The sequence below is a fragment of the Acipenser ruthenus genome, chromosome 3 (genome assembly GCF_902713425.1).
Source record: "Acipenser ruthenus chromosome 3, fAciRut3.2 maternal haplotype, whole genome shotgun sequence".
Taxonomy (NCBI): domain Eukaryota; kingdom Metazoa; phylum Chordata; class Actinopteri; order Acipenseriformes; family Acipenseridae; genus Acipenser; species Acipenser ruthenus.
In genome coordinates, this window is record NC_081191.1 from 3,301,589 (window position 1) to 3,328,551 (window position 26,963).

A 26,963-nucleotide genomic window follows, 5' to 3' on the forward strand; every position below is an offset into this window, starting at 1 on the left:
CTTGCTCTTTTGGTTGGTTCCAGACCCTCACAATTCTCTGTGTAAAAAAATGCCTCCTATGTTCTGTTCTGAATGCCCCTTTATCTAATCTCCATTTGTGACCCCTGGTCCTTGTTTCTTTTTTCAGGTCGAAAAAGTCCCCTGGGTCGACATTGTCAATACCTTTTAGAATTTTGAATGCTTGAATCAGATCACCGCCTAGTCTTCTTTGTTCAAGACTGAACAGATTCAATTCTTTGAGCTTGTCTGCATACGACATGCCTTTTAAACCCAGGATAATTCTGGTCGCTCTTCTTTGCACTCTTTCTAGAGCAGCAATATACTTTTTGTAACGAGGTGACCAGAACTGAACACAATATTCTAGATGAGGTCTTACTAATGCATTGTAAAGTTTTAACATTACTTCCCTTGATTTAAATTCAACACTTTTCACAATATATCCGAGCATCTTGTTGGCCTTTTTTATAGCTTCCCCACATTGTCTAGATGAAGACATTTCTGAGTCAACTTAAACTCCTAGGTCTTTTCATAGATTCCTTTTTCAGTTTCAGTATCTCCCATATGATAATTATAATGCACATTTGCCATGTGTCTGCCCAGTTCTGAATGCTGTCTAGATCATTTTGAATGACCTTTGCTGCTGCAACAGTGTTTGCCACTCCTCCTATTTTTGTGTCATCTGCAGAGGACCTAATACTGATCCCTGTGGTACACCACTGGTTACCTCACTCAATTTTGAGGTTTCTCCTCTAATCAGTACTTTCTGTTTTCTACATGTGAACCACTCCCTAATCCATGTGCATGCATTTCCTTGAACCCCTACTGCGTTCAGTTTGAGAATTATTTTTTTATGCAGGACTTTGTCAAAAGCTTTCTGGAAATCTAGAATAAATGACCCCTGTTGTCCGAATAGGCACATTGTATGTGTGCATAAAAGACATGACTACAAACCGCGCGAGAGGGGTATTGCTGCAGAACAAAGGCTCCCACAGCGTAGCTCACGCAGGGTAGTGCTGTGTGCGCAACTCGTAATAAACGTCATCATTATATGCTACAGCCCGATCACGTGATAAGGGTAATAAATGTAGGTACTAAAATGAAGTTTATTTCATAACAGTAACCTAACCCTAAACCTAAAGTTCGTGGGTTATGGTCACGTGGTAGGGGTGTTGAGGGTGAATGAAGCACAACGTCCTTGTGGGAGCCTTCGTTCTGCAGCGATACTCTTGGACCCCGCTAGGGGGGGTTCCCCTTTAGCAAACCTGTCTTCAGTGCTGAGATTCAGCGGTTTGAATCCAGACCGCGGAAAAGTATAATACAATAAATACATTAATGAAGCATTACAGCACACTTCTCAGCTCCAGTCACAGGAATTAAAAATATATCATTGTAAGTGCCAGACACTTGGAATGTGTGACCCCCCCCCCGTGCACCCCCGGTGAGCGAGCACGCCTTGACGTCGTTTGAACAAGTTTATTTTTTTCCTTTTAAGAAAACTTACTTACACGTTACAAATTAAGAAAATATACATTTTCAATGGTTTGTTTAAAAATACAGTACTAATACGAATTATATACAGTATTTCTATGTTGTTTGTATCTGTACGTTTAACATATTTCGTTAAACTTGCAATTAAAACAATGTAAGTGACATATTTGGTATAGACGAGTATCTTAACTTTAATGGGGATAAAAAAAATAACTAAAAATAAAAAAACTTTTGTTTTACGAAGTGTCCGTAACTGGAATCCGTAGATGTTTTGTTCCTGTGAAATCAGTTTCAGCGAGTGACAGCAAAACGGTTAAACTCAGACTGTGCTAAGGGCTATGCTGTGTAACACGCTTAATTGTAGTAGTTTCAGAAATATTTATATGAAATCACGGAACCATCAGTTTAAAACATATTTAAATACACAATAATAAAAACTGCATTAATCTAAATGTAATTTTAGGCTACTTGAAAACTGAACAGAAATCGTTATCAAGTTTGATTGCTAGAAATATCAAGAGCACTATAGTATGTATACTGCATGATTATTGATTTGTAACTCTGGAGATCTGGTGCAAATTATCAAAATTATGTTCATTTTTTTCTTTCTAGATAATGCAGGACTTTTGGCCACAGCTGTAGGTTTTAAGTGGATGATGCCCTTGCTATATCAAATCGATCAGTAATAAATCTGTAAATCTACACTTTTTTGTGGCGTATTAGACATGGACTTTTATTTATTAAAAATATGGAATGAAGCCCCTTGAATTAAAAGCTACCAACATTTTGTAAATTAAACAGGAAGCACTTGAGGCTGCAATGAGTGACACCTTTAGACAGACACATTGATCTTCATTACCCTTCCAAAAGATTTAAAGGTGTTAGATCCTGACTTAGCTGATATGTGCACTTGCAAGATGAAACTGAGCCCCTTTAGTGAAGATGTATATTCACAATGCATGCCTAGTACTGCAGCTGCCTTCATTTTAAAATGTCGCCTTTATCCACACCTTCCAAACTTGTTTGTTCACTGTCTGTTCGCTGGTTATGCAGCTGCGTTCTGGGAATGTGTGTATTGCTCAGTGGTGCTTTGGCAATTTCACAGTCATAGAAACCTGGCGGAAAGCAGCAGATTACAGGAACCTTCCTGGGTTATCAAGTTCACCTGTGAAATCCATGCCAACATGCCATGACAAGGGTTAAAGTCAGCCTAAATGCCCAGGATACCATAAAAGCTACAGTAATTACAACTGATAACTCATGGGTAATTATTTACAGCATCTAATCAGACAGGAATATATCAGGAACCATCACAATTCTTGAAATGCACATGTTTCTGAATCTTTGACGCTCTGTGTGGTGATGTCAGAGTTGAAATCCACACGTTTCTGAATCTTTGACGCTCTGTGTGGTGATGTCAGAGTTGAAATCGACACGTGTGAGTTGGGAGGGGGAGGGTTAAATTTACACAATTAAACAGACTTAAAACTACACACAAAAAACCTACTGTATGTAAAAATGAAGACAGGAATACCCTTTTTCAAATGTAAATGCATATTGTGCTTTTTAACAGGCTTTGTTAGGGACCAGAGGGCCATTAGCACATCTGTTATGTCCTGCAATGTTAGATAACAAACAGTCCTTTACTTTTTACAATGCTCTCCGGTGCACATACTGGTAAAAAAAAAGAAAAGTTAAGGAGTCTTTTTCATTTTTCATCGATTGTCCCTTTTCAAGCCGTGTAAAGGCTTGTTTATGCTTTTGTTATGTCTCATGTACGTATATTCTGTACTGCAATTTTATTTTCACGGATGGTACTTAGTAGGCAATGGCTTTTTCAGAACCTTTATGCGATAATGGCTGCTTCCAGGATTATTCCCAGTTGTGTAAAATGATGTAATAAACCAATCTGTGGCTATCAACACCTTTATGTGAAGGGCATATAGTCAAAATGAGTAAATACTAAATGCAGCAAGGACCTGTATTCTGATTTGTACCCCTGCATGAATTGGCCTCTCTCTGACACATTGGGGGTATGTTTAGTGTTAAAACAAAACTGTGTTGATGTTACAGTACCGAAAGTAAATAACTGGAGTCTGCTTAACATACTTGGTTTATATATTATTTTGTTATTTGGTTCCAGTTTTGTAAAAAAAAGAAAAATACTACTACAACTACTACTACTACTACTACTACTACTACTACTAATAATAATAATAATAATAATAATAATAATAATAATAATAATAATAATAAGACATAAATACATGAATAACAGGTGATTTTCTCCAATAAAACAAATATATAAATACAGTGGTTAATTGAAAAAATAAAATGAATTTAGAATAGTGGAGTAACTGCTTTAAAAATAGTCCCTCTTGTGTCGTAGCATCATTACATTATAAAATCTATAATGACCCGGCTGGCCTCACCTGGGTAGGGGCTGTGGACTGCACAGGAGTTGAAAGGGGGGAGGGGGTGCTATAAAGCAGGATGCAGGGTCCTGTTGTGTCACAATCAATGGGAAAGCTGCAGACCTGTATGCTTTTATGGAATGGTGAAGAAGCATAAATCTGTTTTGAACCAATCAAAGAGCGTGGAAAGAGAGAGAGAGGATTCCACTGTAGATTAGATATACCCAATCATGAGCTTTAGGAACAAAATCCATTTCAAAAGTCGTTAGGTCTCTTTTTAGCAGAAAACCCAAAGGAAGACACTTTCCTTTTTAAAAAACAAACAAAACAAAACTAAAAAAATCTTTCGCACAGTTTCCCTGTAACAGAGCGGGTCTTCGTTGAGAATGCTGCTGAAAGTGGTTTTGCTGTGCCTGATCTTTGCCTCGTGCCGGAGTGCTTTAACTTCCAGAGAAGAGCTTTTCCAGAAGGTGGTGGCCTGGCTGTCTCCAGAAGAGTCCTTTCTGAGCGACAGTGCCGTGGGCTCCTTTTTAAATATCTTGGAGAAGCGTGTGCACTGTCTCGGTGTGTCGTGTGGAAAGGTAAACTTTGCTTTTTTTCTCGCTGCTAATTTTCCCTTCTAGAGCTGCAGAGGGGTCGAGGTCCACTTGTCCGTCTGCAGCAAAGCACTCATTGCCTAACACTGCCTGGAGAGATCTGTTGGGTTCGTGTGCACTTAAAAAAAAAAAAAAAAAAGGGTTTGTTTTTGTGTGTGTGTTTTCCTTTACTGTATTATTTTTTTTTTTTTTTAAATACGTCTATATTATGGTTCAATTCATGTTCAATTCATAGCTTGCTTTCTTAATCACCTTCAAATCCATATATGGCATGAAAGTGTCAATTCTGTATTTTTTTTATTTTTTTATTTATTGATTGATTTATTTCAGCAATAAATATCTAAGAAGTAAAATAAATATATAAAAAGATATATAGCAACTTAATGTTGTTCTGATTGTGTATTTTCTCAGGATTTCTCAAACACAAGTTGATAGACTCTGAAAAGAGGGGTTCCTGGGTATTATTATTATTTATTTCTTAGCAGAGAGAGAGAGAGAGAGAGAGAGAGAGAGAGAGAGAGAGAGAGAGAGAGAGAGAGAGAGAGAGAGAGAGAGAGAGAGAGAGAGAGACGTACCAGGCAGCAGTGTGGAGTAGTGGTTAGGGCTCTGGACTCTTGACTAATTATATATATATATATAATTATTCTCTTATATTATTTAATACCATACTTTATATTAGGAACCCCTATAAGGTATAAATAGAATAATTTATGGGTCATGCAATAATATATGTCTCAAGTTGGTCTTGGGTACCACTCATAATTTATCGAGATCCTGGGTACACAAGCTCTTGTGGCAATGTCATGGCAAACTTCGTTCCACGGTATCCTGACCATTTTACAGAAACTGATGCGTCATTTTTCTTAAGCACTCCAACTAAGAAGGGCTCGTGCCAACTCATTTTAAAATTCTATTGAGACATGCAGTCCAGCCTATCAGAGCCTCTTGATATAGCACAATCCTAAGCGGTGGCATATTGCTCAATCAGTGTATTGCTTTTATTCTCTTATTTGAATTCCTGCTGAGCTGAGTCCATGCACTTACAATTGAACTCCCGTCACAAAGGAATGTGGTCTTTATTTATTCTGTTAGGCACATTATCATGTACAGTACATTCAATATTTGTACAGCATATTCAATATTTAGTTAAGATTTTATATAAACCTTGACAAAATAAATAAATAGCATGGTCGAGTTAATTTAAAAAAAAAAGAATTTAGTCAGTTTAACATTTTTTTTTCTGTGGCACGGTATGTGCAGGTTACAGACAGGCCACATTAAATAAGAGTAAGCAGCTTCAAATATCATTGTAATAGCTGTTTACACTCCCCTTGCTATTGCATGGTGTTTGTAATAGCTGTTTTACATTCCCCTTGCTATTGCATGGTGTTTGTAATAGCTGTTTTTCATTCCCCTTGCTATTGCATGGTGTTTGTAATAGCTGTTTACACTCCCCTTGCTATTGCATGGTGTTTGTAATAGCTGTTTACACTCCCCTTGCTATTGCATGGTGTTTGTAATAGCTGTTTTTCATTCCCCTTGGTATTGCATGGTATTCCCCTTGCTATTGCATGGTGTTTGTAATAGCTGTTTACACTCCCCTTGCTATTGCATGGTGTTTGTAATAGCTGTTTACACTCCCCTTGCTATTGCATGGTGTTTGTAATAGCTGTTTACACTCCCCTTGCTATTGCATGGTGTTTGTAATAGCTGTTTACACTCCCCTTGCTATTGCATGGTGTTTGTAATAGCTGTTTACACTCCCCTTGCTATTGCATGGTGTTTGTAATAGCTGTTTACACTCCCCTTGCTATTGCATGGTGTTTGTAATAGCTGTTTACACTCCCCTTGCTATTGCATGGTGTTTGTAATAGCTGTTTACACTCCCCTTGCTATTGCATGGTGTTTGTAATAGCTGTTTACACTCCCCTTGGTATTGCATGGTGTTTGTAATAGCTGTTTACACTCCCCTTGCTATTGCATGGTGTTTGTAATAGCTGTTTACACTCCCCTTGGTATTGCATGGTGTTTGTAATAGCTGTTTACACTCCCCTTGCTATTGCATGGTGTTTGTAATAGCTGTTTACACTCCCCTTGGTATTGCATGGTGTTTGTAATAGCTGTTTACACTCCCCTTGCTATTGCATGGTGTTTGTAATAGCTGTTTTTCATTCCCCTTGCTATTGCATGGTGTTTGTAATAGCTGTTTTTCATTCCCCTTGCTATTGCATGGTGTTTGTAATAGCTGTTTTACATTCCCCTTGGTATTGCATGGTATTCCCCTTGCTATTGCATGGTGTTTGTAATAGCTGTTTTTCATTCCCCTTGCTATTGCATGGTGTTTGTAATAGCTGTTTTTCATTCCCCTTGGTATTGCATGGTATTCCCCTTGCTATTGCATGGTGTTTGTAATAGCTGTTTACACTCCCTTTGCTATTGCATGGTGTTTGTAATAGCTGTTTTTCATTCCCCTTGGTATTGCATGGTATTCCCCTTGCTATTGCATGGTGTTTGTAATAGCTGTTTTTCATTCCCCTTGGTATTGCATGGTATTCCCCTTGCTATTGTATGGTGTTTGTAATAGCTGTTTTTCATTCACCTTGCTATTGCATGGTGTTTGTAATAGCTGTTTTTCATTCACCTTGCTATTGCATGGTGTTTGTAATAGCTGTTTTTCATTCCCCTTGGTATTGCATGGTGTTTGTAATAGCTGTTTTTCATTCCCCTTGGTATTGCATGGTGTTTGTAATAGCTGTTTTTCATTCCCCTTGCTATTGCATGGTGTTTGTAATAGCTGTTTTTCATTCCCCTTGCTATTGCATGGTTTTTGTTTGGTTCTGGGTTCTGCTGAGTTTCTTTAAATCTGCCTTTACTTGGCTTTGAGCTTGTCTGGAGAATTCTAAGAGCTGTGGCAAACAGCCTTCCACATTCCATTCAGATCATGTGACTTTGTAGCCTTTCAACTCTGTCAACCGCACCTAGGCTCCATAGTCGCCATATACAGTATGAAGAGTAGCTGAGGCTAGCAGAATTGAAAGGTCACACTATCACCTGATTTGAGTGGCACAAGGAATTATTGCAAACACCATCAGATAGTAAGGGGGATGTAAAAAATACATTTAAAAAAGCAATTAACATAACATTTAACCTGCATAGACTGGGTAGTCTGAAATAATTGTCATTCGTAATGCAGCGCCACTGCAGTGGCAAAGCAATGGATATGTTACCAAGGGGCAGTGGCAGCACAAGGAGCTGTTCGAATGCAGGAGTGAAATATTAGCTAAGGTAAGAATAAGAAACAAAGTGAAGTGGTCGTTTCGGCTGGTGTCTTCTTTAGTGTGCTAATTAGGAGCTGCAGACAGTGTGCTGGAGTTTTTATATCACTTAGAAAGGGGTCACCCCTCCCTATGAAACCTGCTCCCACATATTATACTGTACAGCACTAATACAACAACTAACTTTGGACCCCCCTGTAGTTGTCTGTTAATGGTTCTGCTTATGTTTATTCAGGGTATTTTTCTGGAATAATCATGGTAACCCAGTGGTATTGCTTTTTTGAGGTGGTACTGTAATGTTGCATTCACCATTGATTCAATAATTGGTTTGATAAATACCATACCAGAGGGATCAGTTGTTATTGGGAATAGTGGAAGAACAAGGGTTTTTTTTTGGTCTTTGTTTCCAACCCTGTTCTGAATTGTTTAATTGAAACAATGAAACCTCCGTCCAGACACTGAAGTGGTTCATGATCTCATTTTACCTGTTAAACCTGGGGTGGAATGGCCCTCCAGGGCTGGGACTGGACCTCGCTGGTGGGAGAGAATGTATTGATTTTTTTCTCGCTGTATGTCCGTGCTTGGCAGCTTCTTGTACAGAGTGTTGCAATGAGGAAACGTTTGGATATCCTGCTGAATGATTCAGTTCTTATTTATTGTGTTTTTGTTTTATATGTACAGTAGTAGATCATTAAACTGTTATGTTTAGTTGTGGGCTTACGGGTCAGATTGACTTTGGAACATTATGTTAGTGAGTTCTTTGTTTTGTAACTTGCTGCCTGTCAGTCTCACTGTACAGTAAAAGTTTTCAACCCCTGCAATACAATAAAAAGCTATGTACAAAAACAAACCAAAGCTTAGTTTGCATGGACAGTGTCAGGTCACTGAGTTGCTGCTCTCATTAGTTTGCATGGACAGTGTCAGGTCACTGAGTTGCTGCTCTCATTAGTCTGCATGGACAGTGTCAGGTCACTGAGTTGCTGCTCTCATTAGTTTGCATGGACAGTGTCAGGTCACTGAGTTGCTGCTCTCATTAGTCTGCATGGACAGTGTCAGGTCACTGAGTTGCTGCTCTCATTAGTTTGCATGGACAGCGTCAGGTCACTGAGTTGCTGCTCTCATTAGTTTGCATGGACAGTGTCAGGTCACTGAGTTGCTGCTCTCATTAGTTTGCATGGACAGTGTCAGGTCACTGAGTTGCTGCTCTCATTAGTTTGCATGGACAGTGTCAGGTCACTGAGTTGCTGCTCTCATTAGTCTCCATGGACAGTGTCAGGTCACTGAGTTGCTGCTCTCATTAGTCTGCATGGACAGCGTCAGGTCACTGAGTTGCTGCTCTCATTAGTTTGCATGGACAGTGTCAGGTCACTGAGTTGCTGCTGATCTCCATTTTCTACCAGAAGATGACAATCTCAAGTACTTGTCAAGCTAAGATGTAGTTCTTTAATGAGGAGGGGAGTTCTTTATGAGGAAGGTTGTTTTTAGCCTATATGTACCTCCACTGTTTGTTTTCAAAGACACTTTCCCTTGACAAAGGCATGTTAAATATGCCACAATGTTGGAAAGTTGGCTCTTTTGAGCAAAGTAGCCCACTCAACCCAGGACTGAATGGCAGTTTTATTTTTAGTCTGCACGATAGTCAAGATTACAAATGACTGGCCCTCCAAAAAACTGTGTTTGCAACTGTATTGCCACATGGGTGAAAGACCTTGAGATTATATGTCTGAGTATGGGCTTGTTGTATCAGGAAGTATTCATCATTTTATTACACACTGGGGAACTTTAAAGTGGTTACTTGGTAAAATATACATGTTCATTACTCACCTTGTCTACATTTAGCAATTACTAACGCCTACACAAAACCAACATAGACAATTCTGAAGCTTATTTTATGAAAAGGGAAGAAAGATGTATTACATCAGTATTTACAAGAAGACAAGTCAGCAGCATGTTATCATGAGGCTGAGACATACCAGGGCTGAGCAGGGACAGCAGTCACATGTCTAAAGAGTAGTCTCATACCTGCAGGGCTGAGCAGGGACAGCAGGCACATGTCTAAAGAGTAGTCTCATACCTGCAGGGCTGAGCAGGGCTGAGCAGGGACAGCAGGCATGTGTCTAAAGAGTAATCTCATACCTGCAGGGCTGAGCAGGGACAGCAGGCATGTGTCTAAAGAGTAATCTCATACCTACAGGGCTGAGCAAGGACAGCAGGCACATGTCTAAAGAGTAATCTCATACCTGCAGGGCTGAGCAGGGACAGCAGGCATGTCTCTAAAGAGTAATCTCATACCTGCAGGGCTGAGCAGGGACAGCAGGCACATGTCTAAAGAGTAATCTCATACCTGCAGGGCTGAGCAGGGACAGCAGGCACATGTCTAAAGAGTAATCTCATACCTGCAGGGCTGAGCAGGGACAGCAGGCATGTCTCTAAAGAGTAATCTCATACCTGCAGGGCTGAGCAGGGACAGCAGGCATGTGTCTAAAGAGTAATCTCATACCTGCAGGGCTGAGCAAGGACAGCAGGCACATGTCTAAAGAGTAGTCTCATACCTGCAGGGCTGAGCAGGGACAGCAGGCATGTGTTTAATTAATTTATACAAAAAAACTATTGGCAGCTTCAGCTATCTGTTTCAGAAATTGAAATTAACTGCAGTTGTGTAATTAATGTCTGTTTTTATTACTACGACTACTACTACTACTACTGCTACTACTACTACTACTACTACTGATAATAATAATAATAATAATAATAATAATAATAATAATAATAATAATAATAATAATAATAAATGTCATACCCAGTCAGCCCTTTGGCACTGGAAGTAAGTAGATACCATTATTTAGTGAGCATGAGGTCTGCATAAAAAGTCTCTCTGTGTGGTTCTGGATACCTTCGATTTCACCTCGTTCAATGACCCTTTGTTTCCACAGTGTCTTTCTTCCAATGATCTGCTTCATCTTGCAAGAGGGAATTCCACAGCAGCCAGTGGTTTCCACTCAGAGGACTTCTTCAAGGTTGCTGCTGGTTTAGTTTATTACCTGAGTGATCCCTCAGAAGCTTGCGCTGCTATAATGGAAAACCAGTGGGCCAGGGGAACAGACCACTTCATTCAAAGCATCAGAGCAAACAACAGTGTGGGACACAGCTTTGACCTGAGGCCAACTGAACTGCATGATCTGCTCTATAAAATCCAGAGTCATAACCTACCAGCGGGCAAAGATCAGGTAGGCAGGGGATCGGCTGGCACTGTTCTGCTATAACCGCACTATATCTATATATACACATGCAAGACCTCGATCTCCACTGCACTTAAAATAATCAGCTTTGTGTCCCTCTAATCGAACAGGTCTTGATTTCGAATTCATATATTACAATCGAGGAAGTATTTAAGACATTGTTTATATACACATTGTATGATTTGCAGAACAGTACAGTACAGTATATATTTCTGAATAAATTAAGCTCCTGTAACACGTCACACCAATCCTCCAATGGGGAACATCTTGAAGATGTAAAAATCTAGGTCAGGAGCCCTTGTTTCTGATTGGCTGGATTTTAAAGCAAGCATTGAGCCTGAAGCAAGTACAAAGGCAAAGGCAGGTTTTTAGAAAGAAATTTAAATAATTGCTGCTGTATAAAACAAGCCACAAATTACTCAGATCGATAACTGAACTGCTCCTGACTGCAAATACATTTTTGCTAATTTTTACACAGTTACAATTGTTAGTTGACAGTATTGAAATATACAGTATTTTAACCACAGAAAACCTTTAGACTATATGTAAAAGCCACCGCCACTGTTGATTAGCTTATTGAAAAATTGTCACTTCTTTCTGGCTTCCTCGACTATAGTAACTGTATCAGTGTAATCATCAGTGTGCTGTACAGGATTAGTATCAGCATCATCATCAATGTGCTGTACAGGATTAGTATCAGTGTCATCATCAATGTGGTGTACAGGATTAGTAACTGTATCAGCATCATCATCAGTGTCCTGTACAGGATTAGTAACTGTATCAGTGTAATCATCAATGTGCTGTACAGGATTAGTAACTGTATCAGTGTAATCATCAGTGTCCTGTACAGGATTAGTAACTGTATCAGTGTAATCATCAGTGTCCTGTACAGGATTAGTAACTGTATCAGCATCATCATCAATGTGCTGTACAGGATTAGTATCAGTGTCATCATCAATGTGCTGTACAGGATGTCAGTGTCATCATCAGTGTCCTGTACAGGATTAGTAACTGTATCAGTGTAATCATCAATGTGCTGTACAGGATGTCAGCGCCTGTCATTCTAACATTGCTGTAATGTTTGCACCCCCAGCCCTGTGTGGATGTAGCTCATATCCTTGAAGAAAGCACAGCTTCTCCTAGCAGTCAATCCGCAGACAGCCTTCACGTCTTTGGGACTGTCGTTTACCACGTTCTCGCGGGGGACTGCATACGCGTTCATGGGCTACCGGAAGCAGAGTATTTCCTGGATTACATTTTCAATCGCTTTCAGAACGGATCTGGGAACATGACATTGGAAGGTATTTGCACAGGTCATTTCTCTACAAATGTGTACCTCAAACACTTCACCTGGGAGGAGGCTTGTTATAACAACCTAAAAATCCTAAATTATAAAATAGGTACAATATTCTGTAACCTTTTCCTTTTTACTTATATTATAAAAAAAGGTTTATATATAATCTTTTTTTGCTCAAAATATATGTATTATGAAACAAGATTGATATATATATAGTCTTTATCCATGTATTTTCCTTTGTTCTTCTGTATTGTACATTATCTCATATTATTCTAAAACTACAAATTGTAGGTCATTCATATAAATATATACATAACATTATAGAACCCAAGTCACTCAAATAGCGCAGATTAAGACTCAAACATGCTTGCACATTGCTGGTTTACATGCTGTGATGCGGTCTGCCTTTAGGTCTGTCAGAACTGATGCTTCATCTGGAACTCGGGGGAGAGGGGCACCATGAGGAAGACCACCAGGGTCACGAAGAGAATGGCAGCTCTGATCACCAGCCCAACCACCACGTAAGAATCTTTGATACTGTAAGAACTGCCTGTATCGCTCCCGCCTGCTGTGTTGTTTTGAAGTGATCGCAATTGTTTGACATTTTTATGATCACAGAATCAGTTCCACGTCAGTTTCTTGTCGTGGAAATGTCTTGTTACGTCACGTACACATGTCACTGCTTCCTGTGTTTGTCTTGCTCTGTGTCTCTCACGAGGCTCACAGGTAGTAGTTCGTCTGCCAGGAGTCTCACTTGGAGCGTCTTGTTTTCCCTGAAGACTCCAATCTCAATAAGCTGTTCACTGGGGCATATACAAAAGGGAACCATTCAAAGACAAAATCATATTTTTACAGGATCTAAATCCACAGCAGTGCATTCTTTGGAAAAACAATATGAGGTGCTGAAGCACGCTCACACTTTGTAGGTCTTGTCTGTCTTTCCTGCCAAATTGTAATATTGTGTGTGCGTGTCTGTCAGGCTGAAATGGTAAAAACAAAACAAAACAAAAAAGTAAGCCAGGGATCCATCAGCATCCTCCTTCATTTAAATGGTCTAAATGTTCTGCAGAGTTGATAAGCTATTAAGGCAGCGTAACTATCGTCTAAATAAGTATTGTGTATAATCAATGGGATTTTATCTATTAATAATTCTGTTTATATAGAAGATTTAAGAATTATTTCAGCCTTTCCATTTATGTTGTCTCTCTGCTACAGCAGCTTTACTTTCCAGGGTTTTCACAGTATTATACAGTGTTAAAAGTTCTATTTGCTAGCTGCAATTTGCTGGATCTCTGTAGATAACATCATTTACACAACACTGCTGACAGTGCAGAGTCACTGGTTTAAATCACTTATCAGACCTTCAGTACACTATATAAGTATATACTGTCTAAAGTCCCTGTGCAGGGTCCATTTGCACTGTAATTTTGCAGTTTAGCATATCTATTCTCTGCATTTCCTGGTCTATGCAGTGTTTTACCATAGGGGTACAATATGTTTGACTGCGCTACTTTGTTTGCTAAGTTTTTATCCACAATACACTTTTTTCAAGGGAAGGCACGGAATTAACGATTTTTGTTTAGAGTCACAGGGTGATGTGGTCGATGCCACAAACAGCCACCTTTGATTCATCCATTTTGCGGGTTACAACAAAAGGACTAGAAGTGGACATGTAGGGAGCTAAGCCTTACCTTCTCTGATGATTTCCATTACATGAGAGTAGATGTAATGGGACAGCAGTGTGGAGTAGTGGTTAGGGCAGTGTGGAGCATTGTGGAGCAGTGTGGAGTAGTGGTTAGGGCAGTGTGGAGTAGTGGTTAGGGCTCTGGACTCTTGACCGGAGGGTCGTGGGTTCAACCCCTGGTGGGGGACACTGCTGCTGTACCCTTGAGCAAGGTACTTTACCTAGATTGCTCCAGTAAAAACCCAACTGTAAAAATGGGTAATTGTATGTAAAAAAAATGTAATTGTATGTAAAAATAATGTGATATCTTGTAACAATTGTAAGTCGCCCTGGATAAGGGCGTCTGCTAAGAAATAAATAATAATAAAAAATAATAGATGTTAAAACTTCATGCTGATTTGAACTTGGTTCTTGCCAAGATAAGCACCAACTAAAACGTAGCTTTACAGTAAACTAATGTGATTCATCTGCATCTCCATCCATTTGCGTTTCTGCCTGGTGTTGATGGCTCAATTGTAGTGCTGGCTCCAGGGATCAGCTTATTTTGCCTCCCCAGCGCATCAGCACACACAACGGCTGCGATGCTGGCTCTGGGGATCAACCACAGTGCGGTCTCCCCAGCGCATCAGCATGACAACCGTCTGGATTGAGCTAAGTAGGGTACATCTCTGGGGTCTTCAAGTGGGCACCTTCAGATAAGTTCTTCACTGTGCGACGCAACTCTTGACCACTGAACCCGACATCTCTGAGAAACCGGGTTGTAGAGTGTGCCACAAATCCTCGACAACCCACCTCCACTGGGTAAACCTGGACTCTCCATCCTCACTGTTCTGCTTCAGCAGCTAGTTCAGCATACCGAAGTTTCTTCCTTTCATACGCCTCATCCACAGCATCCTCCCATGGCTCTGTTAACTCTACCAGATGTATGTGTGTTTTGGTACATTTCTTTAAACATCTTACTATTTCCACATGTATTATTATCATTTTATGTTTTATCTGCTTGTGTATTCTATGTGTGCTTGATTTAATAACCACCTGCCCCCTGACTTTCTGCATGTCCTGGTTTACTTACTGTAAGAAATCTCAGGACACGGACTGGCACAGATTCTGTACCCTCAGCACAACATCATCAAGAAATGAATTAATGCCAACATTGAAAAACAAACAAACCAACAAAAAACAGCTTTCAAACCAAGCAGTACCTTGCTCAATAGGAAACCATGGGGGATTAACTGCGCATTCGAGGGGAATTCTCATTTGTTAATAAATATACATGCCAAACCAGCTTGTGGTTTTATAAGCCTGTTATCTGATGACCCCTGAAATAACCATCTGCAACAGAATGCCAGCCTCTGAGAATGTGCTTCTATTTGCAGTAATCATTTCCCTGTGTGTTTGCTTTCAGACATGTTTCACTGCCAAGGATATTCTTGAGATATATCACCTTGATAACAGTACTGGAGTCTCGCGGACCCAGTTCACTCAGCTTAGCCCAGCACTCATCCAACAAGTGCTGAGCCAAGCATGTACCCATACTCATAGCAACACGGATAGCACAGACTCACTGAGCACAGCAGAAAGTAAGTAGCTCAACATCTGATGGCAGAGTTCAAAGGGCCCAAGGAATTCCTTGCAATGAAATTAAAAAGTAAAAGAAAAGAAATATTCCTCAAAAAGCCATGCTCACTTTGGAAAAATTGATTAAATTATATGCGCATAGTAAATAATTCACAAACAATGCTTGTCTTAAATGTATCCTCAGCCTAGCCCAGTATCATATTCTTAAATGTATCCTCAGCCTAGCATCATATTCTTAAATGTATCCTCAGCCTAGCCCAGTATCATATTCTTAAATGTATCCTCAGCCTAGCATCATATTCTTAAATGTATCCTCAGCCTAGCCCAGTATCATATTTTTAAATGTATCCTCAGCCTAGCATCATATTCTTAAATGTATCCTCAGCCTAGCCCAGTATCATATTCTTAAATGTATCCTCAGCCTAGCTCAGTATCATATTCTTAAATGTATCCTCAGCCTAGCCCAGTATCATATTCTTAAATGTATCCTCAGCCTAGCCCAGTATCATATTCTTAAATGTATCCTCAGCCTAGCCCAGTATCATATTCTTAAATGTATCCTCAGCCTAGCATCATATTCTTAAATGTATCCTCAGCCTAGCCCAGTATCATATTCTTAAATGTATCCTCAGCCTAGCATCATATTCTTAAATGTATCCTCAGCCTAGCCCAGTATCATATTCTTAAATGTATCCTCAGCCTAGCTCAGTATCATATTCTTAAATGTATCCTCAGCCTAGCCCAGTATCATATTCTTAAATGTATCCTCAGCCTAGCCCAGTATCATATTCTTAAATGTATCCTCAGCCTAGCCCAGTATCATATTCTTAAATGTATCCTCAGCCTAGCATCATATTCTTAAATGTATCCTCAGCCTAGCCTAGTATCATATTCTTTCTGTCTTTCTGTCTTTCTGTTCCAGGGTACATATATGGATCGCTAGCAACACTGATAATCTGTCTGAGTGCTGTGTTTGGGATTGTTGTCCTGGTTTGCACCTCCTGCAGCAGCCTTTATCAGTACATGATCCAGTTCTGCATCAGCCTGGCTGTGGGCTCCCTTACTGGGGATGCCATACTACACCTCATACCTCAGGTAAATCATATGTGTAAATCTGGGGTGTCTAATCACGGTCCTGGAGGGCCAGGCCAGGTTTAACAGGCAAAATGAGGTACTGAACTTCTTCATGGTCTGGATGGAGGTTCAATTGGTTCAATTAAACAATTCAGAACCGGGTTGGAACAGGAATGGAAAGACCAACATTGGCCACCCCTGCTGTAAATATTAACTAAGGTAAAACAATAAGAAACTAAGTCAAGTGGGCATTTCGGCTAGTGTCTTCTTTAGTGTGCTGGTGCTTTTATATCACTTAGAAAGGGGTCACCCCTCCCTATGAAACAACACTAATCCATGTGAGTGCAAAATTAAGATTAAAATAATTCCTGGAATAACCAGGTATAATTCAGATAACTTTAACTCCAGTTTCGCTGCATTTCACACAACATGATGATCACTCTGGTCAGTTACATGAAGTGACAGCATGTAAAAAGTGAAAATGAATTCCCAAACGCACCAGTTTTTTTTTTATCTGCAACTGAATCCATTCTGTCCTGCTAAGAGCTGAATTTACTGTTTTAGACTCCTAATCAAATGTGCATTGATCTGTTTCCATCAGTACTGTTCAGTTGGTAGCAGCAGCCTGTGTAAATGACACATGCCAGCGGTCCATTGGTTAATAGAGGGTATTGTATCTTACAGTATGGGATATGACAGGTTCTACGGTATATATATATATGTGTACAATGACTTACAGGCCTGTGTTGTGAGAGAATTAGACAGCATCACTCTGATTCATGAAGTTGCGTTGCTGATTGTATGTGCTATGCTCTAACGCTCGTGGGATTGTTAGACAGCATCACTCTGATTCATGAAGTTGCGTTGCTGATTGCATGTGCTATGCTCTAACGCTCGTGGGATTGTTAGACAGCATCACTCTGATTCATGAAGTTGCGTTGAACGCTCGTGGGATTGTTAGACAGCATCACTCTGAATCATGAAGTTGCATTGCTGATTGCATGTGCTGTGCTCTAACGCTCGTGGGATTGTTAGACAGCATCACTCTGAATCATGAAGTTGCATTGCTGATTGCATGTGCTGTGCTCTAACGCTCGTGGGATTGTTAGACAGCATCACTCTGATTCATGAAGTTGCATTGCTGATTGCATGTGCTGTGCTCTAACGCTCGTGGGATTGTTAGACAGCATCACTCTGATTCATGAAGTTGCGTTGCTGATTGCATGTGCTGTGCTCTAACGCTCGTGGGATTGTTAGACAGCATCACTCTGAATCATGAAGTTGCATTGCTGATTGCATGTGCTGTGCTCTAACGCTCGTGGGATTGTTAGACAGCATCACTCTGAATCATGAAGTTGCATTGCTGATTGCATGTGCTGTGCTCTAACGCTCGTGGGATTGTTAGACAGCATCACTCTGAATCATGAAGTTGCATTGCTGATTGCATGTGCTGTGCTCTAACGCTCGTGGGATTGTTAGACAGCATCACTCTGATTCATGAAGTTGCGTTGCTGATTGCATGTGCTCTAACGCTCGTGGGATTGTTAGACAGCATCACTCTGATTCATGAAGTTGCGTTGAACGCTCGTGGGATTGTTAGACAGCATCACTCTGAATCATGAAGTTGCGTTGCTGATTGCATGTGTTCTAACGCTCGTGGGATTGTTAGACAGCATCACTCTGAATCATGAAGTTGTGTTGCTGATTGCATGTGCTGTGCTCTAACGCTCGTGTCTCTGCAGTTCCTTGGTATCCACGGGCACTCCAGCGCAGAGGAACACAACCATGCTAATGAGAGCCAGGACTACACCTGGAAGCTGCTGGCACTGCTCGGGGGCATTTACCTCTTCTTCCTGATGGAAAAGCTCTTCTCTATCCTCGTTCACTCCCACTCCCATCCTCCTAAAAATGTACGTCTTCTAATCACACTTTCAAGTGAGAGGTTCCTAAAGCAACTAGTGTGATTGGATATACTTATAATAATAATAATAATAATAATAATAATAATAATAATAATAATAATAATAATAATAATAATAATATGTTTTCTTTTCAACAGAATATCATGTGATCTGCAAAAGTACAGTAGCTTATACCTTATTATATCATAACAGTAAATACTGTATACGATCATCGATAATCCAGGTCACACCGAGCCACATATAGCCGCCCCCAGGGATACTGTATATCCTATTCTATCTGACAGGGAGGCCAGTGGATACAAACTCATTCTTGTTTATTGATTATTAGGAGATTAAAGAGACCCACCACTGTGACCATGGGACTGTTCTGCAGATTTATCACAATGAAAGAAAAGGGGCAAAGACTTCTTCTTCACAGGCTGACTTGGTAAGATGTTGAAGAAAAGCAGGTCAAATTTGTATTTATTAAACTAAAAGAGCATGTAACAATACATGCTGTACAGTATAATAAGTCCAATGGATAGACATAGCACTGATATAATCTCTGATAGTATTTTTTTGTATGTTTCTTGCACTGGCTGCTGCCAGTTGTGTTTGTATGTAATTGTTATGTTTCCTAGAACACATGTGTAAATTACATATTTTCCTCTCAATGATGTTGAGACTGGTAAAATAACGTCAGCTGAGTTTGTGTTATAACACATAAGGATATGTTTTATAGATACAGTAGTCCATATGCAATATCCAGGAAAATGCACAGTGGTTGGATTGTTATAGGTTTATCTGGGAATCCCCGCTAGAAATCCACTGCTAAAAAATGATGCAAATAATACAGTAGCAATTGACCTTGAGGCTGGAAAGTATTGCTTCATTCCAAACCTGTGCAAACCTGTCTTCACCATAACGTGTACTGAGATGTGCATGTTATATTGAACTTTCTGGCAAGATTCCCCATAAAAGAGGATGTCATTACAGTCAATGACTTGTATCTGATTTTTTTCAAGAGCTTGAACAATTTCCAGCTTTTTGTAGCAAGAGAAACAGCAGTGCATTTTCCTGTTTTGTTTCCGTGCCATTTTGAAGAAATGAGGTGCACTCGTGGAAATCAGAATGATATATATGATGGCAGTTCTGGAAAGATTTAATAAGCCAATCAGTGTGCCTCAAGACACCTCGCGATGACAAGTCGCTTTTGAAAAGACTGGATAAACCATTTTGATTTAAGTTTGATGATGAGGAGTCATCAGGTTACAAAACAGTACTGTATCCGTTGTGAACAAATCGCTATTGGTGCCAAGAAGGTGTTTTTTTTAGTGAAATTCCTCTTCCTTTAGCCGGAGAAATTGGAAAAATCTGTTTCACCACAAGGGTGTTCTCTTAGGTGTTCCTATATGTGGAGACTACTGTGTATGTGTGTGTATATATATATATATATATATATATATATATATATATATATATATATATATATATATATTGTTGGGTTGAATTAGTTAATAATTACCTCTCATCTGATTATTTCAACTCCTGCATAAAATAGAGAGTACGAGATCTGAGAACAGTGACTGATGCAGATTCCCTTTGTTTTCCTTTACAGATAAACCCGGAGGAGAGCGAGAAGCATCGCACCAGAGGTCAGTGTCCTGCTGTATACTCTCATCTTTTTATTGGTTTTTGTTTGCTGTATAAGGCTCCTGCAATACCCATGGACTAGGGTTTCAAGCCGAGACATCCAGCAAGAGTTTTTCACTCTCATTAAACTTGCTCTGACCCCCTGGAATCTCTGAGCACCCCCATAGTATATCAGTGCTAACTAGGAACATGTCTGCCTTTCCACAGACAGATTACACCAGGTCTGGCTCATTTCAAAAATACGTTTTTTCTTTTGAAATTCAAAGAAAGAAACGACTGCCTTACAATGATAATGTTGGGTACTGATGTTTTAAGAAGACTTAGCCACAGGACATTGTTTAACAAATGTATAATGTATAGAGTCCTAGTTCAGCCACTCACCTGCTGTTTCACCTTTGTGAAGTCACTTGACCTTCTTATGCTTTTGTCTTCACTGCTGTGAAACTACAGTATGGAAACGTAACACTGCTTGGCTATCCTATAAATAAATAATATTAGCTCAGATTGTTTGTGTACCAGGCAGTGTGAGTGATACACTGCCATTACGGATTGTCCTGTCAGTGAGATGAGACAAGCCCAGCTCTTTTGCACTGTGGTTAAGATGCTGACTTGAGGGGTTCAGGGTTACACTTGGTACTGCTCATGTAAGCATTCACACCTGAATACTGATGTACACCAGCAGGTATATATGATGTTGTCCAATACACCTGAGAACGTTGAATAAACATGTATCTTTCTCCCCAGAGCAACGCCTGCTTCCATACATGATCACTATTGGCGACGGGATCCACAACTTTGCAGACGGGCTTGCCATTGGAGCTGCTTTCTCTGTCTCCTGGAAATCAGGAATCTCCACCTCTCTCGCTGTGCTCTGCCATGAAATCCCTCATGAGCTGGGTCAGTAGTGTGCCTTGCAGGGAGTCTCCTCAATCCACTATCAATAATCCTGCCACTATTCAAATACAAGATGAGAGCCAGTGTACAGCAGGAAATGTGCGATTTTAAACAAAATAATATTTATAGATAACTTCCTTGATCCTACATAGTTTCCCATACAGTATGTGTTTTGCCAATATTGTTTTTGTCATTGAGCTTAAGAAAAGACATGTTTGCTTGAAAAGTCATCCAGCCAATGAGAAGCCAAATTGAAAAAACTTTATTTAGATAACTAATTTAAATTAGATACAGCAGTTTTTCTGAGATCATAGAATTGCACTTTCACCAGGTTTGCCAGCATGGGTCCCCTTTTTCAGATTCTGTATATGTTTGCGCCACCTACTGGAGTCAGGTGGTAGTGCCTAGCAGGCTTTGGGATTTTCTCTATCTTTGAATCTTTGGAGGCACGTGATTTATGAAGCTGAACAGGATTACAGCAAAGTAGAAAATATCATTCAAACAGTAAGAATACACAGTACAATACATAACATTCAACATAGCAAGATATAAAATGAGTAAAACTAACACCATTAAATACCACCAACTAAGCTGTCTTGAAAATGCCAAACTTGGAAAGAGATATTCAGTTCACTGCAGGAATAAAATGAATGTCCCGGGAAGGATATGCAACAGCCTGTGTTTAAAGGCATGATGGTGCAGTTAGTTATTACAGTTCAATCTGTAGTTATAGTGGGTCTGTGTCCCTTGCTCATTCTGCGCAGGTGCAAGGCGATCTCTTTACTTTCTCTACATGGGCTCTGCTCATTGTGTCAAAGCAGGTTCACAGCAACTCAGCAGCTCCTGAGGTGAATGAGCAGCGGTGGCCAGTGATCAGCATTAGGACATCACAAACACAGATTATTGAAATCTTTTAACTGTCCAACACGTACGACTGCGAGATAACAGGTTAAATACCGACTCATAAAAAACAAGGGTCACATTTAATAGTCAATGGCCTGAAGTTTTAATAATACACCAAAAATACAGAACGTAACATAAAGAAAGTGAATGATCACAGATTTTATATACATATATATATATATATATATAGATTTTTTTTTTTTTTTTTGTATTTATTTTTTTCTCTTTGACAACATTTTTTATTTTTTTTTTACCATAAGACCTTAAATTTGAATTGTGCAGCCCTGGCCTAACGGACACCAGTTTCCACGGCTGGACATACTGTAGCTGTGGAGATTGGTGTCCCCTAGATAGTGTGTCTTCTGGGGCTCTTAAAAATGTAAAATCCACTGTCCACTCATTATGTTCCAATAAACATGATAAACACTGTATGGCCTATAACGTGACCCATTTATCAAGAAGCCATAGGGGAAACTATTTCTCACGGCAGGATGCGCTTTATATTGCAGCTGTGGAAAATGATTCCCCTACTCTGATAGGGCAGGCTTTCCCAATCCTGCTCCTGGGGACCCCCTGTGTCTGCTGGTTTTCATTCCAACTGAGCTCTCAATTACTTACGGTAATTGAACCCTTAACTGAACTAATAATGTGCTTAATTAGACCTTTTTAATTGTTTTCAGATTTTAAACAGTTGGAGATTTCACGTTAACTATACCATTTTATAAGTAACTTGAAATCAGCAACTTTTTAGGAGCTGGGAACAATTAAAAAGGTCTCATTAAGCACATTATCAGTTCAATTAAGGGTTTAATTAAGTAATTGAGAACTCAGTTGGAATGAAAACCAGAAGACACCGTGGATCCCCAGGACCAGGATTGGGAAACACTGTTCTAGGGCACTTGGAAATGTAAAATGCACACTGTCTACTCCTGACGTTCCAGCAAGCATTTATACACACTACATAACCTATAATGTGACTTTTATTAAGAAACCAAGGGGAAAATAATTTTCATGGCTGGATATACTTTACATTGCAGCTGTGAAAAATGGTTTCCCCTTTTCTTCTTACTAAAATAGTCATATTATAGGCCATGCAGTGTTTATAAATGTCTGCTGGAACGTCAGAAGTGGACATTGTGAGTTTTACATTTCCAAGTGCCCTAGAAGGCGCACTTCCTAGGGGGAACCATTTTCCACAGCTGCAATACACAGCATATCCAGCCGTGAATAATGGTTCCCCTTGGTTTTTCAATGCAAGAGTCCCATTATAGCAGGGCTTCTCAAAGTCGGTCCTGGTCACCCCATGTGTTTTCATTCCAACTTTACTCTCAATTACTAAACTATACCCTTAATTGGACCTTTTTACGTGTTTTCAGCTCTTAACCAGTTGCAGATTTCAAGTTAGCTATAACATTTTATAAGTAACTTGAACTCTGCAACTGTTTAAAAGCTGAAAACAATTAAAAAGGTCTAATTAAGCAAATCATGAGTTTAATTAAGGGTTAAGTGATTGAGAGACAGGGGGTCCCCTGGACTGGGTTTGAGAACCCCTGCTTAAAAGGCTATGCAGTGTTTATAAATGCCTGCTGGAAATACATATCCATAAACATGTTTCTCTTTGACAAAATGTTTTACCATGGCATATAAATAAGTGATTCCAAACACTGTAAGCAGTGTGATAGCAAATGTACAAAGATATGTGTACTCATCATTACTTAATGTATTTATTTAACAATAACACGTTATTTTTTGCACGGGTAACATGATTTATCTATGAAAACTTATTCTCACACGTGTTTGTGTGTGTATATATATATATATATATATATATATATATATATATATATATATATATATATATACAAATTAGGGGTTTTAAATCGATTATTCACACCTGTGGTATAAAAAAAAACGTGTGTGAAAAAGAAATCTTAAAAAAGAAGGGCGTTTACTTATTAAACGCACCCAGTGTTGTTACTACAGTCTAATTACACTCTCGATTGTGTCCCTCATCAGGGTGGAAGTTGCCATGTGTTCGATGCTGTAATGTAATGTACAGGTCTGTCCCTCTCCTCCCCTTTTCTCTCAGGTGACTTTGCAGTTCTCCTCCATTCGGGGATCAGCATAAAGAAAGCGGTCTTGCTGAACTTTGGCAGCGCGCTCACGTCCTTCATTGGGCTCTACATCGCCCTGTCACTGGCAGCCGATCAGCTCGCCCAGCAGTGGATTTTCACAGTCACCTCTGGGCTCTTCTTGTATGTGGCCCTAGCAGACATGGTAGGCTAAACCATTTTCTGTGTGCTTTTGGAATAAGATAACTGTAACACTAAGGTCTATTCTCCATTCCTATAGGGCAAACCTTGGCTGGGGTGTGAGATTTTCACTGAACACCAACAAGCAGCATTTTTGTTTGTAACTTTGAATGGGACATAAGAGCTGTTTCATCACAGTCATTTGAATAAGACAAGAGCTGTTTCATCATAGTCATTTGTCTCAGAATGCAGAATTCTAATGTAATATTCCCAACGCACATAGTTCTGTGATTGTCTGCTGGGGTACAGTGTATTTTTTCTCAGTTCTTTATTTAAGCTTTTAGCTAAACATGATGTAATGCTAACCTTTGTTCTATGTTTTAGCACGATAAAGGTTATAATGAAGACGAGCTCTCTCTTACTGGTTCGGATCTATGTTTTAGCATGATAAAGGTTATAATGAAGACGAGCTCTCTCTTACTGGTTCGGATCTATGTTTCAGCACGATAAAGGTTATAATGAAGACGAGCTCTCTCTTACTGGTTCGGATCTATGTTTCAGCACGATAAAGGTTATAATGAAGATGAGCTCTCTCTTACTGGTTCGGATCTATGTTTTAGCACGATAAAGGTTATAATGAAGATGAGCTCTCTCTTACTGGTTCGGATCTATGTTTTAGCACAATAAAGGTTATAATGAAGACGAGCTCTCTCTTACTGGTTCGGATCTATGTTTTAGCACGATAAAGGTTATAATGAAGACGAGCTCTCTCTTACTGGTTCGGATCTATGTTTTAGCACAGTAAAGGTTATAATGAAGACGAGCTCTCTCTTACTGGTTCGGATCTATGTTTCAGCACGATAAAGGTTATAATGAAGACGAGCTCTCTCTTACTGGTTCGGATCTATGTTTTAGCACAATAAAGGTTATAATGAAGACGAGCTCTCTCTTACTGGTTCGGATCTATGTTTTAGCACGATAAAGGTTATAATGAAGACGAGCTCTCTCTTACTGGTTCGGATCTATGTTTTAGCACAGTAAAGGTTATAATGAAGACGAGCTCTCTCTTACTGGTTCGGATCTATGTTTCAGCACGATAAAGGTTATAATGAAGACGAGCTCTCTCTTACTGGTTCGGATCTATGTTTCAGCACGATAAAGGTTATAATGAAGACGAGCTCTCTCTTACTGGTTCGGATCTATGTTTCAGCACGATAAAGGTTATAATGAAGACGAGCTCTCTCTTACTGGTTCGGATCTATGTTTTAGCACAATAAAGGTTATAATGAAGACGAGCTCTCTCTTACTGGTTCGGATCTATGTTTTAGCACGATAAAGGTTATAATGAAGACGAGCTCTCTCTTACTGGTTCGGATCTATGTTTCAGCACGATAAAGGTTATAATGAAGACGAGCTCTCTCTTACTGGTTCGGATCTATGTTTCAGCACGATAAAGGTTATAATGAAGACGAGCTCTCTCTTACTGGTTCGGATCTATGTTTCAGCACGATAAAGGTTATAATGAAGACGAGCTCTCTCTTACTGGTTCTGGAATATTATGATAAAGGTTATAATGGTGATATTTTCTTGTCATGTCTTCTCTTTCCAGCTCCCAACAATAATGCATGTTGACACTAGGAGGCCCTGGCTTGTATTTTTCTTGCACAACCTGGGACTGCTGAGTGGGTGGGGAATCCTACTCCTCCTCTCAATCTATGAAGAAAATATCAGCATCTGAATCTACCAGCAACAAGGGCACTGTTAAACACCACTGCCCCACACAGGCAAACTGTTAATGCACCACTCAGGAAATGATACTCGTTCACACAGTAGTTTCAAAATGCTTTCATGAAATGCCTCCTACAATCACAGTGAAACACTTCCCCTTGATTGCTTGTTTTTAAATCAGTGTGTATTATGGACAATGAGCCAAATCTCATTAATGACTTATATTGTCATTGTTACCCAGATTTCAGTCACTGCACAAGCATTCATCTATTCATTTAATACATGTGTTTCTGAGACAATTTATAGTATAGTACATAATTTGTATATATGTTTTCTTTTTGTATCTATATAATATGATTTTTGGATTATAAGGGATAATCTATGCTCTATTTCAGTGTGCAGTTATTCTGTTCTATTAGGTATTACTAGAATTTTTTGTTTTGTTTGTTTGAAAAAAGAAATGGAATCATAGATTCAGCATTCAAGGACCATGATCCTGGTCTCTGGCTCTGTAACCATGCGATTCAATATGGATTTCTGACCGATATACAGCAACCATATATTGTATTAAAATAAATCTACCTTGTTGTCATCTGTGAATACAGTTTCCATTTTACGTTAGAATATTACTCGTTTAGAGAAAAGTCCAATACATTTCTACTGTGCAATAAAAGGGCGATTTGCATATGTATTGTTCAAAGAGAGGACCAATTGCTCTACACCCTTGGCTCCAAGACTGTGTTATCACAATAAGGGTAATGCAATTTATAAATATACGCGTTAGGACTATGTAGCCTTTGGTTACATACCTTGGGTACCACAGTATTCTATATAGTAATCTATGGTATGCAACGGTGCTTTTGATAAGCGTAGAACCCAAATACTGTAATACAAATATATTGCTCACCTTGAATGCAAGTGGAATGTTGCAGTGAAAGTTAACTTACAATGTGTAAGCATGCACATGGCACTGTGGGAATTGGTCTC

At 39.5% G+C, this 26,963-nt stretch overlaps 1 protein-coding gene across 1 annotated transcript; it reads left to right on the plus strand.

The window, feature by feature from the left end:
* The first annotated feature begins 3,994 nt into the window (after positions 1-3,994).
* On the plus strand, positions 3,995-26,568 carry slc39a4 (solute carrier family 39 member 4). Its single transcript, XM_034058793.3, has 12 exons — positions 3,995-4,483; positions 10,707-11,000; positions 12,106-12,313; positions 12,721-12,830; positions 15,399-15,573; positions 16,494-16,666; positions 18,388-18,555; positions 18,896-18,994; positions 20,165-20,201; positions 20,944-21,096; positions 24,086-24,273; positions 25,858-26,568. Exons 1-12 carry the CDS (start codon positions 4,289-4,291, stop codon positions 25,984-25,986), a joined length of 1,929 nt encoding a protein of 642 aa, XP_033914684.3. The 5' UTR covers positions 3,995-4,288; the 3' UTR covers positions 25,987-26,568.
* The last annotated feature ends 395 nt before the right edge of the window (positions 26,569-26,963 follow it).